At 34.5% G+C, this 19,432-nt stretch overlaps 2 protein-coding genes across 2 annotated transcripts; both read right to left on the bottom strand.

The window, feature by feature from the left end:
• Window positions 1-1,736: 1,736 nt before the first annotated feature.
• On the bottom strand, window positions 1,737-7,158 carry LOC144433424 (uncharacterized). The gene is made up of 6 exons (XM_078121740.1): window positions 7,084-7,158; window positions 6,227-6,313; window positions 5,321-5,422; window positions 4,944-5,017; window positions 4,316-4,393; window positions 1,737-1,948 (listed from the first exon to the last, which is right to left on the bottom strand). The coding sequence occupies exons 1-5, from the start codon at window positions 7,144-7,146 to the stop codon at window positions 4,354-4,356; spliced, it is 366 nt and encodes a 121-aa protein (XP_077977866.1). The 5' UTR covers window positions 7,147-7,158; the 3' UTR covers window positions 1,737-1,948; window positions 4,316-4,353.
• A 2,800-nt stretch (window positions 7,159-9,958) lies between these two features.
• LOC144433291 (betaine--homocysteine S-methyltransferase 1-like) lies at window positions 9,959-18,740 on the bottom strand. The gene is made up of 8 exons (XM_078121598.1): window positions 18,706-18,740; window positions 16,913-16,974; window positions 16,107-16,297; window positions 15,382-15,576; window positions 14,787-14,898; window positions 14,009-14,205; window positions 10,707-10,788; window positions 9,959-10,254 (listed from the first exon to the last, which is right to left on the bottom strand). The coding sequence occupies exons 1-8, from the start codon at window positions 18,738-18,740 to the stop codon at window positions 9,959-9,961; spliced, it is 1,170 nt and encodes a 389-aa protein (XP_077977724.1).
• Window positions 18,741-19,432: the final 692 nt, after the last annotated feature.

The following is a 19,432-nucleotide window of genomic DNA, read 5'->3' as shown; positions in this document are numbered from 1 at the left end:
ATAGTCCTGAACCAGAGTTTTCCTGTCTTGTTCCCCTAGACACCAAACCAAATCAAAACGGCCCTTTTCAGGGCCACACATCCTCCAAAAAGAGAACTACCGTAATCAATGCGTGATGTATGTGTGTGTGTGTGTGTGTGTGTGTGTGTGTGTGTGTGTGTGTGTATGTATGTGTAGAAATGTGAATTACATGGTTTCATGGTGTTATGAAAGCTGTTCTGTGCACTTTCACAAAATGTTAACTTAGTGTAGAGTTCGAAGTTTGAATTTTGATTTGAATACATCACAGGTAGGTAAACTACACAGATTACCGTCACCAGTGTGCTATTGAGTAAACGCTGATTAGGATACAACACATATGTTTATAGTATTACGTTATCGTTGTGACATACAGAGACTATACTGTAGCTAGTTCGTGTTTGCTGATGTCGTTGGTTTTGGCGTGGAGGGGGGGGGGGCAATCATCACTTGTTTGACAGATCATTACGTACATGTTTGTGACTTCAGGCAAACCTTGGTCACGTGATGTATTTCTATGATTCAATGGTTGGTTATGTGTGTAAAATTAAGGTGGGTGTGTTAATGATGATTTCTAATTTAACAAGAGATATGCTTTGGTCTTTCAACTTACAGCTGTTTCTAAAACAAATCCGAAGCACTACTTGGCAATATACTTAATTTGCAAAACATGTCATTGTACTTTTGATACCCCTATTATGTTGATTGATATAACTTTTGTCACAGACTACTTTATTTCTCACTTGTTTGGTGTGATGGGATCATCATCACTTTTCTAACATGATATCAAAAAGACAAACAATAAATTGTCTTTTTTGATGTCACTTGCACAATATATTACTCGTGTCACTTATTTCATTAATTCAATATTTTATCTCTTATCTGAGAAAACGAGAAATACTAGCAAGGACACTGTAATTGATGTCTTAATTTCTTTTTACACATACTCCTTGTTTGTAGTGTTAAGACCTTCAACTGTTTATATACACAGTTGTCACAATTAACTACTGGTTTGTCATTATTTACTATTTTGGGGAATGGAGTTTGGGCTAAATAGGTATTGATGGGTAGATGGTTGAGTGGTAAGGGATGGTTAGATGGACAATTGGGCGTTATTTCTAGTCAAACTTGCAATCAAATTATGTCTAAGCAAGCATGTATCTATAAGGGAATGAAAATGATAGACGATGAATTATGATATACAATGAATTTTATTTTCAAATAAAACTTCTGAATTGAAACATTTACAAGTATTACATATAATACATACATACATACATACATACATACATACATACATACATACATACATACATACATACAATACATAGTATGAACATGTATGTAAGCCTTCAGTAGGAGTGCTGTAAGGTACTACCAGAATCAGTTGGATATATAAAAACTCCAAAAATGTGTGAAACAAGCTACAGATAAAAAACAACTGACTCCTTACTGAATATGCTATCTACTCAACCAATTACTTGAATAGATGTATTGTGTGCATGCATGCATGTGTGTGTGTATGTGTGTGTGTGTGTGTGTGTGTGTATGTGTGTTTTATAAAAAACACATGTATGCATCATTACCATTAATAACTGGACAATTTCAATTTGAAATTTTACATGAAATGTCAATTTGCCCCCATGCTTATTTGTTGTCTACAAATATAAAATGGACAGAAAATGTTAAAAACAATCCAATTATTTTAATAATGGTATTTCAGACCTACACCAACAACAAAATTATTCAACACAGTGTCATGTGTTAATTTGTACTACAGTGACATTTGTCTTGTTTTGACTTTGGTATATTTGTATAAAGATGTAGAGAGCAACTTGACAGTTCATTATTTCTATGAATTAATTACTCCAAATCAGCCATGTTTAGATTTATGATTCGTATATGAAAGGTGGAACCCCAAACACCATACCTGAAAAAGACAATGCAAAAATGTTATTGCTGAGATAAACAGTGAAACTTACATCTAGCATTAAATATTATAGAAACCAACTCTAATGTAATCTAAATTTAATTTTTCTACTTTAATCTTTTAAACTATCAGAGTCTATACATATATATTTGAAATCATGAAAAGATACACTTCACATTGTAGCATCAAAATAGTTACATTTTCACTGGATAATTTTAATCTTCACTTTAACAAATATTTGTCTCACTTGTCATCCTCAGAAATACCATCTACATTACCATCACTTTCCCCCACTTCATTAATTATTGCATCCTGGATTTCTGTGACAGGTTTTAACCATGTTGATTTAACAACCCTACTTTTACTCAGTCTAGTTACTTTACTATCCCACTCTATTCTTCTTTCTGGAGACATCACTGACAAGTAGGATTGCATTTCACACTTTAATTGTGCCACAGATTTAGATTCTAGTTTGTTATATTTTGCCCTTTCTTCTTTAGTAACAAAAATTACAGGGACGTGTTCTCTTCTCTGAGGGAACTTAGAGGCCCATAGATACTGAGTGACAAATCTCATTCTTCTCATACCTGCCTCGCTATTAAAATCTAGCAAACCAATGTCAAGATCCTCCCCATGAATATTGGTAATTGTTCTACCTGGGTTAGGTGTAAGATATGCCTTGGACCTTAACACCACTTTGAAGTTAACAAGATCGTTTTCATATGGAGGAAGATTGCGATCAAATGAATTGTCAACTCTCATTCCTAGTGCCATCAATGTGGTGTTACGGAGACATACAAGACTGTGATGGTTGCGAATGACCCTTTCCCACTTAGTATAGTCAGGAGTCCCCACTATCCATGATTTGATTGATTTATTATATTCTTCAAGGACAAAGTCCAAACCCTGGTGTTTATTTGGCTTTCCAGATCTAGAAACAGATTCATATTGTTCTAATACCTCCCTTAGGGCCTCTGGCCAACACAATCTATCATACTCATCCCATGACTCTATTTCCTGGTATTTTGGGTGACAACGTCCAAACCAAACTGGAGAAAATAATTGTCTCCCTGCTCTGAAAAGTTTAGTATCATTGTTTCGGACCCCCTTCCTGAACAAATGAATTCCAAGGCAATGTTGCAGCATTGTTGTCCAAACAAACTGTATCGTTTCATCACTACTTTTGTTTCTTATCCATTCCAAAAGTCATAAGGTGATGGAACTTGAGACTCACACGTATATGGCCAAAGTAACTCTTGATAGATAGCTTCATGGAATTTACAGAAATTATCAAAACTTTGATGGTGGTCCCCACATCTCTTAAAGAAAAGCTGAGCCTTCTCAGTCACAAAACCCTGTGTCTTCCCAAACTCTGAATAGATAATTTCCCAATACATTTCTGCAAAAGATCTTATCATATTCATTTCTTCATGACCTGGACCAGTGCGAAGAACCACCCAATCAAACTCATCCCCATACTTATGAATAGCTTATTCTTATGATGTGCTGGGGTAAGCCATCACATCTTACAATGGTCCATTCCCTCTTTCCTTTACCGTTGCAGTATTTATGAATCCCTGCATGTTTCCCTATTGCCCTAAGAATTATTACAATAGCTTCCAGAGAAGATGGGTTTACAAACATAGGGTCTACAAGACTAATATTGGCCTTCCTAACTTGGTTAAGTACATTTTCAGTGTCTGGGGATTTTCCTTCATATTTCATTACTACCCGTTGGGTACCTCCCTCATTAGTCACTGTGTGGCCAGTATACTCATGAAATAAAATTGTATTATCATCACAAGTGCTTTTTGTCCTGTATGTCTTTGTATCCACACCTTTTTTACTCTTTCTTTTCAAACCAAAGTTACCACAATTTACACATTTAATTCTATTTTCAACCTTTGGATGGCTGTGATTACATACACTACAGATGTCAGTGGCATTACTTAATTACACAATTTACACATTTAATTCTAATTTAACTGATTCACTATTCCCTATTAAACCAATCCCACTTTCTGTCTGTTTAGCTGTTATTGCATTTATAAATGCGACAACAACAGGATTTCTAGAATTTATGTGACTGACTAAATTGACATCTATTAGATTATCTAAGCTCCTTCTATCTTTATCCCTGGTCAGTTTTGTTGTTTCTTCATAGGCATTCTTATTTTCTATGAAACCTATTTGTTTGACTGCCTCAATCCTCTGTTTTTGTGTTTCATACATATTGTCTAATTTCTTTTGTAATTCATCCTTGTCATCTTCTAGTTTATTTTTATCTTCTAACAGGTCCTTATTTTCATTTCTAAGAGTAGTCACTTCTTCACTTAACTCATCTACATCCTGTATTAGGGACTTTACCTGATCTTTCAGCTCACTAATTAGTTGCTGGTATTCGCCTACAACATCAAGGTTGTACATGTTAGCATATTCTGGTATCTGAAATAAGTGTAAAATACAAAACTGTTAAATCTCTAGAAGTTGCATACTTTCATTTCATTTAATGACTCTTAGTTACTATGTCACAACTACCTACATGGCAGACATGAATGGAACATACAATATAGCTTGGTATCATTGCCTGTAGTACTGTGTACACCAAAATGTATGATGTTATTGAATCGGTCTACTGACTATGTGCTACATGTTACATGTGTTACAGGTTACATGTTCAAGTGATGGAAAATTGGTATATTCATGTCATTTTTATGTCATGTAATCGCTTTCATATCAGTGTATCTTTCGCTCATGTATACATTGGAACTAATTACATAAACCAGTCCTTCAAGATTATACATGTATGTATGTATGTATGTATGTATGTATGTATGTATGTATGTATGTAATGAAAAATGAGGAGAGACAAGTGAGACATATAGGGATGTAGGAGTCGAACCCACATCCCCTGAATACGAACAAGCGTGATCCTGCCAACTGAGCTTACTCGTTAAAATAAAATATGCAATGTACAGCAGTAACTGTGACTTGCCTTTGTTTCAGGACAAAGTGTACCACCTCTTGCTGCTTCAGAAATACGACAGTTGTATCTGCAACACCATTATACTTAAAAAAAAAAAATTCATTGAATTTGTTAATATCATGATGTTACAAATACATGCATATTATATCAGCCATCCATAATAATGAAGTACACAATGTACATCGTCAATCATAAATGCAGTACTTAAAAACACTACATAGATTTCATTTATTCAATTTTACAATTATAAGAACAACATATAATACTGTTGTGAACATGTTCAGCAAATGTGTACTGTATCATGTAAATTTCGTATAATTTTAAAATTTTTACCATTGCCAATAAAGTAACATATTAAATAATATGCAACACAAATAGCATCTTACCTTTGTGTGACTATCAATTGGAGTTACCGTAGCTATAGCTTGGTTTTGGAGTGTTGTACGAGTAATATGACCTGGGATAGATGAACATCCTTTGCTTGGACACTAAATAAATCATACAGCAAAAATCAACCCATGAATTAGGAATTTAGTGAGAATCAAGAAATATATATGCACTCTATGGATAATTGGATACTGGAAGTATGGGATTAGTGAAATTAACAATTACTGCTAGTTGGGTATTAGTATTTTAAAACAAAAGTACTAGTAACTCATTTCAAATCTAAATATTCGTTTTGGGGTGTTATGCACTCCCACACACATGTACATAGTCATTGTTATTCAAAAGTCTACTGAAAAATCAAGGATGGATCATTTTCTATTAGAGTATAATGTTTTTTCTACATGTTGCTGTATCTGTGTTGATATAACTGTATACATGGATTGTGTATACAAGTGTATTAGCAGATCTTATTTTATCAACATTTCACTGTTTATAATTAAAACACTAATATATCGTTTGGTACATATTCTTAGATAATACAAACTGATAAGTATACATACTTATATCAACAGACCAGTTACATCACTCATACTGTGAAAACATCTCTGAGAAGATGTACAGAAATGTACAGACCATGTAACTGCATTTGTACATGAAATTTTTCAAACAGATCACAATAGTCATAATTTTACATCTAATATGCTAGCTGTCACATGTCTATTAGTACAGCTATGAAATCTTACCAGATTTATAGACCCTATATAACATCACTTTTTTCACATACCCTGTTTTAGGAGGTGCAGGAGGTCTGTTACAGGCATGTCCTGTAATCTACATGTGGATTTCTAGCTGTTTATATAATGTAAACGGCCTGACCTTACTTAGCCAATTATATCATGACTAACCTGTGACTGTGTAATATCATGAATATAGTCGATGTCTATACATGTAGCTGGAGATTCTTCATGGGTCTCCTTTCGTTTGCGATCAGCCTGTGAAGAAAGCAATTCCAAATATCACACAAATGAAATACACAAAATAGTACATACCACTCGTAGGTGTGTCACCCCGCGTCTCCAATTATTAAACGAGTCGTCAAACAACTACAAATGTAGTGATCATCAATAAAGTTTTTACACTTGCTAACTATACACTGACTGTCAACATAAGTCTATAGAACTATAATACATATTTGATTTACTGTTACACGAGCAAATCATCATTACAAAAAAAGCTCCTACGAATATAGAAGTAAACTTAGTTTGCTCAGCTGCATCGAATCTCGTCCTGCTTGCAGACTTGAAAGTCGAGATTCAATGCTGACATTGTCCCTTTCGTTCTCAGCTCCGTGTTTAGAGACATTGAATTTGTTAGTCCTGCAACCGGAATAAGTCGGGACTCAATTCTGACAGTGTCTGTAATGTTTCTTGTCAGTGTTCACAATTATTACAAGCAGGACTACATTTGTTATTTGTCAGAGTTGTGTCCCGTCCACGGTCGTCAAACAGGACTGCTCCGGATCCCGCACGAGACGAGGCTCGGTCAGTACAAAGAAAATTTCTGACTACATGTATGTTACAACACAGAGACAGACTGCAAATTGCAAGTGGGATCCAGATATCAACTGTATCAACATATTATCAGTTCACAACAAAGGCTATGTCGTTCAGCAACTTGGAAGCACAAGGTCATCGGTCAAACGTGAGAGGTCATTATATACATCGCCCTCAGAGTTATAAAAAACAACCTCTTTTGTACATACCTGAACTTTCCGCTCCGCAACATTATTGAAGTGCTGCGTAAATTCCCGTCGCATTGCAGCCATACGAAGGCAGTTGGTGCAGATACTAGCTGTCCTGTGAACTCCAAGTCTAGCGAAGGCATTGCGAAAGTCCTTCCGTACATATTTCGCTATTTCAACCCCGGTTTTCTCACGCTCAGAACCTCTATTCCACCTTTCATGGAACGGGTTTTTACATTTCTTCTGTGGGCCATGGCCAACAAACACAACGATCACAATAATGCTAATTAAAAATAAAAAGGCTAAAATAATTGCTGCAAGGCTTGACAAAGATTGATGCGTTTGCATTGTTGAACCTTATCTTTAAAAGTGTCGTCTGCTATTGTAAGCTCGAGCTCAGTGACTATCATTTCATCGATCGGGAGCGTTAACTGTCAATCATTTGTCAATTGACCAATAAGATGTAGGAGAATATTTTGTGTACATATTGTAATTTTCTCTCAATATTTGTAATTTCTACAATTGTTTTTGTATGGTAATGTCAATAATCACGTTATTTACATGCTTCATAGAACACTGAATATTATTTTACAGCTGTGATTGGTTAAATTAAAGACATCTCCCTAGGAACGATTCGATCATAAATATTCATATATGCAAAATAGCATGACTATATATGGCGATCTTGTAGACTGATTATATAGTATGCGGTTCCATTGTAATGGAACCGAAGAGTATCCTCGAATTAGAATCTGTGACGGTTATTAGTCCGTTTCAGGATCTTGAATTTAAGGCAGACCAAGGCGCATTGAATGAATAAAAGTTATTGAAAAAACATAAAACTGTTGAAATTCTCACTCGGGAGGAAACTTGTATTCATTGGTAGTTTCTACGAGTGACCCTGAAATTACCATGATTGACATGTGATTGAATCATTTGTTGTTGTATACTATATCATGTATATGTATAAACGGTGACCCTGTGCATGATACACAAAGTCGAGAAGGGGTGTCTTCAGAGTTTAGTGAACATTCGGGTTCAAATCATTATTTAAACTATTACTGTCATTTTGCAAAAGACTAGGATCATCATAGCATTAGACTACGTGATCCATTGTGACCACCGATTTATGTACCCAATCATATGAAAACACAGACTCTCTCACAGTCCTCAGAGCTTCACATGAATGGCTAAAACTTGGATTGTTTTGTATGTACCGGTATCTAATGCTTCGCCTAACACATCAACAAAAGACTAGCCCTATGTGATCGATGAGGGCGCACAGTACAGGGATACTGGGATACTAGTATGTGCCTGTCTGTCTGTACAATTATGCAGTAGGTACATACAAAACCGTCACCCAAGTTTTAGCTATTTATGCAAAGCTTCGAGGAATGTGAGAGAGTCTAATGAAAACAGTGCTCTGTACGAACGCCTCTTTTGAAATTAATTTGCATATGGCCTTGGAAAATAGTTAGTGACAAAGAGATAAATCAAGAATACTGGCCTGTACGATAAACAATGTCAAAGATCACCACCAAAGTTCATGCTCCCCTTTTCAGAATACAGTATTCTGTTCATGCAAATAAAAAAGTACGCTCTGAAGATTATCGCATGTACAAAGTACCATATTTCTACCATCAACTATAATTATTGATGCAATTCTAGTTTCTTTGATGGTGTTGTTGTTATTATTATTGTTTTAAATAAGTTTATATTTTATTTATTCAAAAGGAAAGGAAAGAAAAATATAGTACAAAATAGGCAAATGACACTGAGAAAAGGGAAAGAAAGGGGATAACTTAGTTTCTTTGTTTATGATTACCAACAAGTTGCCAGCATATACAAAACCCAGGGCCATGGTCAAATAGGGAACTTGCAATCCAGACTGAGCATGCTCAGACGCAAAGGACTATGGGATTATCTGTGGTTATCATAATACCTAAACTGGAGCTGCGATAAAATAAACCTCCCACACTGGTCAGGGTAACTATGAATTAATTATTTGTGGTTACACACAATGTAACAATATTGTTTATAATACTAATCGATTAGTATTTATTATCACATTTCCCATGATGCAACATTCAACATGGCGGGTTTGCAAGTTCCATATTGCCACGGCTGTACATCTCTGATATCAGCTCTATCGGTAAATGTTGCCAAACATATACATGTAATTCAACAGGAATAATATAATATTCGGGGGCACAGTTATTTCAAGAGCAATGAAATTCAATGCCGACGAAATAAATTCCGAAATGTGGTATATTTTAAACATTCAACTATTCATATAATAAATTTTGAACATTTCCAAAACATCAAAAAACAAAAAAGTCACTCGAGTCAAATAAACACAATTTTATTGTCAATGAGTTGATTTCTCTATCCCCTATAGTTCGTTTGCAGCAATGATTCATAATGGTTCCTATCAATTCATTCAAAATATGCATAAATTATCCCCTATATTATATGAACTAAAATCACAAATACATGTTACAAACAGTTCCATTGACGCTTCTATATATAGTATATTCAAAGAAATACAATTGTCGACTGGTTCAATTATAATTGATGTTGCGTAGAGTGTACTTTTAGACAAACCATCCTGGTTGTAAGAAGGCATTCGCTGGTGCCATCACTATGAAAAACTAAATTTCCACTTGGAATTTATTTTCACTGTTTTCCCTGATGTGGTTTTCCGCCAAAATAAAATTTCTTGAAAATACAGCTTATTGAGAGATACCACACATACCTTTCTAAATCAGTAAAAAAAATAGTACTGTTGCAGAAAAACAACTAATTTCTCCTTTTATGAAAATCAAATCACTTGAAAAGTTAGTATTTGACAATATACTGTTCAGGCTATGGGTTTCCTTTAATCAATCAACTTGATTTAAGACTCTCCTATTTCACCCAAAGTATGATATAGATTCATGCTTTCTTTCGCGACATCTTTCTTCACTTTGGAGTCGCTTCCGTAAACGTAGTGCTTGGACATGTTGGGCAAGTATCGGCAACCTTCGGGGGATCGGCCGAGGGACTCGGCCAATGCTCGGGTGTAGTGGGCGCGATTGCCGCAACACACACCAACAAACTGAAAACCAAGCTCTTTACACTGTGCGCCAAATTCTTTGAAGTCATCACGAGAACAGTAAAAGATATCGGTATCGCATGGAAACACTTTCTTCCCTGGTACATAGAAAAAAATAAAAAAACATCACAATAATGGATCGATCGGAGCAGTAAAAAAAGCAAGAACACGGAAGGAGAGAGAGAGAGAGAGAGAGAGAGAGAGAGAGAGAGAGAGAGAGAGACAGACAGACAGACAGACAGACAGACAGACAGACAGACAGACAGACAGACAGACAGACAGACATAGACAGACAGACAGACTGACAGACAGACAGGCAGACAGACAGACAGACACAGACAGACAGACACAGACAGACAGACAGACAGACAGACAGACAGACAGACAGACAGACAGACAGACAGACACATACACACACACACAGCGAGAGACAGAGACACCGAGACAGAGACAGAGACAGAGAGCTATAGCACATGGACATACCATGGAAAACTCTAATGTCTGTTTTGAACATAATGCGATCAACGATATAGTAACACATGTATTGTACCTGTTTTAGGATCTGTCAACATGAAGAAAGTTGGTTCCTTGTCTGTTGTTCTGAAAGGTACAGGAATAGCAGCCAGAGGTCCCTAGAATTCAAACAAAACTTGATTTATTGCCTTTGATCAGCATTTTGATTTGACCTTTCTTTTAAAATCACTATAAGTCATCCAGGTATAGAAATGCTAACCAAGTACCCATATGATTCAAACGAAGTTTGTTCTTTGCACTACACAGTGTGGTTGTCACATTTTATAATTCTTATATGGTAATAGAATACAGTAATTAATTGTCTCTAAGGTATAAAGTGGTCTAGTGGTCTAGTACTGTATACTAATCATATGGTAGTACACTAATGAAAATTCTTACTCACAAAGTCAAACAATTTCTTAGAAGCGAATCCCAAATTTTTGCCGACATCTCGTCAGCATCGTCATCAATCATTTTGATGTTTTAGACAATCCATAGTATGATTATGATAATGTTTGTGATTGTGATTATGATTATGATAATGATTGTGATTGTGATTATGATTGTGATTATGATTGTGATTGTGATTATGATTGTGATTTTGATTATGATTGTGATTGTGATTTTGATTATGATTGTGATTATGATTATGATTGTGATTTTGATTGATTGTGATTATGATTATGATTATGATTGTGATTTTGATTATGATTGTGATTGTGATTTTGATTATGATTGTGATTATGATTATGATTGTGATTGTGATTATGATTGTGATTGTGATTATGATTGTGATTGTGATTGTGATTATGATTGTGATTATGATTGTGATTATGATTGTGATTATGATTGTGATTGTGATTATGATTGTGATTATTATTGTGATTATGATTGTGATTATGATTGTGATTGTGATTATGATTGTGATTATGATTGTGATTGTGATTATGATTGTGATTATTATTGTGATTATGATTGTGATTATGATTGTGATTGTGATTATGATTATGATTATGATTGTGATTGTGATTATGATTGTGATTGTGATTACGATTGTGATTATGATTGTGATTATGATTATGATTGATTATAATTGTGATTATTGTGATTATGATTATGATTGTGATTATGATTGTGATTGTGATTAAGATTATGATTGTGATTGTGACTGTGATTATGATTGTGATTATGATTATTATTGTGATTATGATTGTGATTATGATTGTGATTATGATTATGATTGTGACTATGATTGTGATTATGATTGTGATTATGATTGTGATTATGATTGTGATTATGATTGTGATTGTGATTATGATTGTGATTATGATTGTGATTGTGATTGTGATTGTGATTATGATTATGATTGTGATTATGATTGTGATTGTGATTATGATTATGATTGTGATTGTGATTGTGATTATGATTGTGATTATGATTGTGATTATGATTATGATTGTGATTATGATTATGATTGTGATTATGATTATTATTGTGATTATGATTGTGATTATGATTGTGATTATGATTATGATTGTGATTATGATTATGATTGTGATTATGATTATTATTGTGATTATGATTGTGATTATGATTGTGATTATGATTATGATTATGATTGTGATTATGATTGTGATTATGATTGTGATTGTGATTATGATTGTGATTATGATTGTGATTGTGATTGTGATTATGATTGTGATTGTGATTGTGATTATGATTGTGATTGTGATTGTGATTATGATTGTGATTGTGATTATGATTGTGATTATGATTGTGATTATGATTATGATTGTGATTATGATTATGATTGTGACTGTGATTGTGATTGTGATTATGATTATGATTGTGACTGTGATTGTGATTGTGATTACGATTGTGATTATGATTGTGATTGTGATTGTGATTATGATTGTGATTGTGATTATGATTGTGATTATGATTATGATTGTCATTGTGATTATGATTGTGATTGTGATTGTGATTGTGATTATGATTGTGATTTTGATTGTGATTGTGATTGTGATTGTGATTGTGATTGTGATTGTGATTGTGATTAAGTTTGTGATTGTGATTGTGATTATGATTATGATTGTCATTGTGATTATGATTGTGATTGTGATTATGATTATGATTGTGACTGTGATTGTGATTAAGTTTGTGATTATGATTATGATTGTGATTATGATTGTGATTATTATTGTGATTATGATTAAGATTGTGATTATGATTGTGATTATGATTGTGATTATTATTGTGATTGTGATTAAGTTTGTGATTATGATTATGATTGTGATTATGATTGTGATTATGATTAAGATTGTGATTGTGATTGTGATTATGATTATGATTATGATTGATTATGATTGTGATTATGATTATGATTGTGATTGTGATTATGATTATGATTATGATTATGATTGATTATGATTGTGATTGTGATTGTGATTGTGATTGTGATTATGATTATGATTGTGATTATGATTGTGATTATGATTATGATTGTGACTGTGATTATGATTGTGATTGTGATTATGATTGTGATTGTGATTATGATTGTGATTATGATTATGATTGTGATTGTGATTATGATTGTGATTGTGATTATGATTGTGATTGTGATTATGATTGTGATTATGATTATGATTGATTATGATTGTGATTATTATTGTGATTATGATTGTGATTATGATTGTGATTGTGATTATGATTGTGATTATGATTATGATTGTGATTGTGATTATGATTGATTATGATTGTGATTATTATTGTGATTGTGATTATGATTGTGATTATGATTATGATTGATTATGATTGTGATTATTATTGTGATTATGATTGTGATTATGATTGTGATTGTGATTGTGATTGTGATTAAGATTGTGATTATGATTATGATTGTGATTGTGATTATGATTGTGATTATGATTTTGATTATGATTATGATTATGATTATGATTGATTATGATTATGATTGTGATTATTATTGTGATTATGATTATGATTGTGATTATGTTTGTGATTGTGACTGTGATTGTGATTGAGATTATGATTGTGATTGTGATTGTGATTATGATTGTGATTATGATTTTGATTATGATTATGATTATGATTGTGATTGTGATTGTGATTGTGATTATGATTATGATTATGATTATGGTCGAACTTAAATCGAACATCTGATTGAATCCGTTGTCATTGTTGCTTATTTTGCGAAATCATATTTTCACAGTAAATGACTAACTGCAAAATATACATAAAAGTATTTTATATAACTTTAAACATTCAAAAATGTGAAAATATTTATAATATGACATGTAGTGATTTGACCATACTTACTGGACAAACTTTCTTTAACTCTTTCATCAACGGTAGCATCGTCTGAGGACCACGACCACAATTCAAACCAACAACATCGGCTCCAGCTTCTTTCAGTTTTCTACATGCCTCTGTGAGTAGCACCATATCTCCAGTTAAAGCTTGACCGTTCTTTGTTGGAACTACGAATGGAGCCATTGTCACTACCACTGGCAGACCTGTGGCATACAACAAATCACAGAATTGTATTTGACAAAATGTTGAAATATTGCCACATCACATCACATCACATCACATCACATCACATCATATCACACGATACCACACCACGCCACACCACACCACACCTCATCACATCACATCACATCTCATCATATCATATCACATCACATCACATCACATCATATAAGTACATGAGACGAGATTACAACTTGTATTTTCTTTTTCAAGATAGTGAGAAAATGACACGTGTGGACGTTACGTGGTGTGTAACACACCATAGTCTGACTACTCCCATACCACATCTACTGTAAATTGATAAAACCGTTTGAATTTTGTGACAAACATTTTTTCATCTATCATTTTTGCTTCTGATAATCGTAATCCAACATTAACAATCAACCTGATTGCAAAATTATTAGAAAAGGGGGTCATTGCTCACAGAGAAACCATCTCTGAAATTGTCTATGGGCGTTCAAGCTCATGTTAATTATATGCTATATACATTCCTTATATAGCACATACCAGCTGTTATGCACAGATAATTAAACATGTGTCATAGATGTGTGGATGTTCTTACCTTTACCATACTGTTTCACAGCATCTAAAGCCAACATAGCCTCCCCAAAGTACGTATAAGTCTCAGCTAGAATGAAGTCGGCGCCACCTTCAACAGCCCACTCAACCTGTTCCTGTGTTGGTATTCAAATTAAATGGTGTAGAAATGAGAACTTGAACATTTTATTACGATAACATGTTTACTCAATATTCTTCTTGGGGATTTTACAGCTGTGAACTCGCTTCCAAGCTGACAATATAACATTATTACACTCTACATTGTCGTCAAAAATTAGATTTTTTTCTCTAAGGTCACATTTCTGTCCTGAAAACCCCCGGCCGCCTTCTTGAAAATCTTGATACCCGAGGGTATCACTTAGCTTACAATCGTGTCATAATTATATAATTTGTAAGTATTGATTTTAATACCCGGATGCAGATTTGGAAGACTATCCTTCTGACCAGGATTATAGCATAGCCAAAGTCTCATGATACGGTGCTTTTATATACGAGCATGCGCAGTTTGAAGAACAAGATGGTTATTGGCCTACAATTACACTGCCACGATTTCATTTGATATTTCTTGTAATTCATTCTTGGTGTTCTAATTCACTTACCTTAAACATAGCTTTGATGTCTTCAATTCTTTCCGGATTATCAGCATTGTATACATTTGTATTACAAATGTTTCCCACCATTAAGGTGTTAGTTTCGTCTGCGACTTCACGGGCAAGTTGTAACGCCTTCCTGTTTATTTCCTCGACCCTGTCGACTTCACCAATCACAGATAATTTCGCCCGATGACAGTAATACTAGTAAATTTCAGACAAGACACAATGAGATATGGATTATGTCAATCTCGTCTAACTTGTTGGCAATATAATAAATCTTTTTTTTTAAATTTATTTATACTGGATAGTTCTTTAAGTATATAAACACTTATCTCCCATGAAGTCCAGTTATAGGGCCATCCCATATGGGATCAGTGTTAATATATGACAGAAAGGTTCCGATATGTGAAGGTAATGAGTTTTTATACTAAAAATCCCATTCTAAAATAATATTGTATGCTAATAATATCTTTTTTGACTAGTCAAGTGGTCATGGCACCACTGTTATACTTTTTACAGAACATTAATGCGGACGCTTTATTTCTCTCTAGAGGGCAGACCAACTCCTCTGTTATATTAGACTTGACTTTCTTTCAAAACTTGTCCTCAATTTAAATGACATTTACGAAAATAATGAAGCTAGAGTATGAATTAAAAGCAGTCAAAGAACGAATACAAAAATAGAAATCAAAGTATCGATCTTCAGGATCTATGATAAACGGTTATCTTACAGTAAATGCCAGGACTACATCGCTGCCAGCATGTACAAATTCTCGGTGGCATGCTTTTACGAGTTCCGGATGTTCAAGCACAACCATTGGTATACCAGTCCCAAGTTGCAAATAACAATTCCTTTCAAAATAGAAACTGTAACCTTCAGCACATATTACGTCCTCTCCGTCCTTCAGACGTTCTAGGAGACCTGCAAAGAGTATTTATTTATTTTCTATTTGTCTGTTTGTTTGTTTGTCTGTCTGTCTGTCTGTCTGTCTGTCTGTTTGTCTCTGTCTATTTGTCTGTCTGTCTGTCCGTCTATCTGTATCTATGTCTATCTATGTATGTATCTATCCATTCATCCATCCATCCATCCATCTATCCATCCATCCAGTCTTCCATCCATCCATCCATCCATCCATCCAATCTATCTATTCAATCTATCTATCCAATCTATCTATCTATCTATCTATCTATCTATCTATCTATCTATCTATCTATCTATCTATCCATCCATCCATCCATCCATCCATCCAATCTATCTATTCAATCTATCTATCCAATCTATCTATCTATCTATCTATTTATCTATCTATCTATCTATCTATCTATCTATCTATCTATCCATTCATCCATCCATCCATCCATCTATCCATCCATCCAGTCTTCCATCCATCCATCCATCCATCCATCCAATCTATCTATTCAATCTATCTATCCAATCTATCTATCTATCTATCTATCTATCTATCTATCTATCTATCTATCTATCTATCTATCTATCTATCTATCCATCTGTCCATCTGTCCATCTATCTTTCTACCTCTTTCAATACATTTCAATAATATATTGATATCTTCAAGCGTTCCTTTCCTCAAATTGCTCCTGTTGGAATAAAGACAATATGTTTGATATTGTCCTACTTTGTGAGGAACTGTTCATCAAGTTCCAATACAGAATTATTGCAAAACGTCCAGGAATTAATGTAAACTAATGAAAGAATTTGTTTGTTATTAAGAATCACCATACCTGAGACTTTAATATTCTGTTGTCGAGAAATTATTCTAGTCACCAACAATGTTTGTTTTTTTTTGGCTAGATGGAAATATCAGTTTTAATACTGTTCATTGGCTTACCGTTGTATTACATGGCAACTTTCACTAACTGCAACTGTGACAATTTTAATTTTCATCAAGCAACCAAAGACATGTTCGATAAAAACTGTTCAGTCACTTATAAAATACACAGAGACTGTCCCTGTTATAAGTGGTCATTTTATAGCAAATGTAGTGTCAGGTTTAAATCTTGAGCGAAAGTTCAATTTTAATTTCACCTGCATGTTACTTTGACTTGCACAATACCTATATATGGTAGAGCTCATTACCAAATAGGCACAGGCTAGGTCATGCATTTTCAGTCACAGCGATCGCCACGGATGATTTAACAGCATGTGTCTCAGAGTCATGAAAGTTTAAGCTTTTTATGCAAATTAAATTCAAAGTGTTTTGGTCGATGAAGGCACTGATTTTAGGGTATGTACTGTACAATTCCCCTCTGTATTATATGTACAGATACACACATAAGTTTATGATGATGCAACACATGGTGTACAATATTGAGGGTAAGTCATTCCATCTAACAAAACAGTTTCACAAATAACATGGTCCGGTTGCAGCTTTAAAGAAGACATTAAATATGTTTCGCCTCGTTTAGAATTGTTTCTGGATATTCTGTCTAAAGTGGTGCGACGACGCGATTTTTTTGTTTATTCTCAACAAGCGTACCTGTCACTAAATCTATTATTTATGACAGTTACTCTTCTTTTTAATTACTAATAGTATTTTAGTGTGTGTGTGTGTGTGTGTGTGTGTGTGTGTGTGTGTGTGTGTGTGCGTGCGTATGTGTGTGTGTGCATGTGTACGTGTGTGTGTGGGAGCCGGGGGGGCAGATGTCATTTGCTTGTTGATGATTGGCTCTGCTGTTGTAAATTTCAGACAGACAAAGTCGTTCGAAGGGCATTTATAAATGTCCATTGTGTGAGGAGAACATATATGGACCAGATATTTGTACGAACTCACCAAATGTACCTCACCGTCCGAACCCTTCGTGTCTCGAGGCGACGCCAACTGAAATGTGCGTACGCACACTCTGGATACCCACCTCGTTCCCAAATACCTATTTTGCAGCAAATTTGAAAGCTGAATCGCGTACCGCTGATAAATCGGACCGAGTGTACGCAGTGTTATAGGTAAAAGCAGCCTTGAAGTCGTACTAAATTTGCCAAATATGACGTTAAATCGTTTTTGAAGGTTGAGAAATTAATTACGCCAAACCCCACCCCCACCCCCAAACTAAAGCAATTAAGTTTTTTTTGTAAACATCGATCTTTTGACGTCGCCCCTATAGGGTATTGAAATGAGCCTTTACGGCACCTCTCGCTGTAAGGAACTACCCGAATTAGTACGAATTCATTTTAGCAGTTTGTCACATTCACATTTCTATATACATACCATTTCTTACCTTTAGTTCGACTAGCCATGACAAACACAAGTTTTGCTGGACAAAGTAACCTGACGAAAGAAAAATGTTTTATTACTAACAGCGCCATTAACCTACTGTGACAGTGACTGTTTGTGATGGCCCTTGGTCATTGCTAAAGTAATACAAGTCACGGTCGTTTGTTTTATATGTACTGGCCAGTGTATGGAATTCACCAAATTGTAGCACGGTAGCGATTTCAGAAAAAGTGACAAGTCGTGCGCCAAGCTTCATAAAAGTGGGAGGGGTAATATTTTGATTAGAAGCATTAGTTTACGCAAGTTTCCTACAGGTTCTTACATACAGCTACTCAGTATTCATTAACATCTGTTGACACTACAAACATTTACAAGATCTTACTTTAAAGGCGAAACGTCACTCCAAGAAATGAAGGCACTTTCAAATTGGTAAACTTTGGGTTCGGGAGAGACAATTCATTATTTCACATCACATTGTACCAAGTGAAATATACACATACAAAAGTACGTTGCTGCCAGTAAAATGTACACATATATTGTTACCAGTAAAGTATACCTGTACATTGTACCTGGACACTTACTTGATACGGTCACGCTGGAGTTGTAATTAATGTAATAAACGTACGACTAACCATACAAATGGTCTAACAGATGACGTCATCAGCACAGATGGCCTACTTTTGTATTGACTTTGTACGAGAAAAAGGCTACTCCTGCCAAAAATATTTTCCACTTACAATTTGGATTTTTCAAACTACCATTTACGTGGTCTAAGATTGACACCGTGTGCGTATTCCATATGCAATTTTAATAGTACAATTGTGTAT

The sequence above is a fragment of the Glandiceps talaboti genome, chromosome 3 (genome assembly GCF_964340395.1).
Source record: "Glandiceps talaboti chromosome 3, keGlaTala1.1, whole genome shotgun sequence".
NCBI lineage: Eukaryota > Metazoa > Hemichordata > Enteropneusta > Spengelidae > Glandiceps > Glandiceps talaboti.
This window is presented reverse-complemented; position numbering and strand designations above follow the sequence as displayed.

Coding starts and splice junctions, on each gene's coding strand:
- LOC144433424 (XM_078121740.1), bottom strand. CDS start 7,146: ATGGCTGCAATGCGACGGGAATTTACGCAGCACTTCAATAATGTTGCG. Junction 5,423..6,226: donor ATGATATTACACAGTCACAG/GTTAGTCATGAT, acceptor TGATTTATTTAG/TGTCCAAGCAAAGGATGTTC. Junction 4,394..4,943: donor CACTTTGTCCTGAAACAAAG/GCAAGTCACAGT, acceptor CACTTATTTCAG/ATACCAGAATATGCTAACAT.
- LOC144433291 (XM_078121598.1), bottom strand. CDS start 18,740: ATGACCAAGGGCCATCACAAACAGTCACTGTCACA. Junction 16,975..18,705: donor CACAAACAGTCACTGTCACA/GTAGGTTAATGG, acceptor TTATTCCAACAG/GAGCAATTTGAGGAAAGGAA. Junction 16,298..16,912: donor ATTGAAATGTATTGAAAGAG/GTAGAAAGATAG, acceptor TACTCTTTGCAG/GTCTCCTAGAACGTCTGAAG.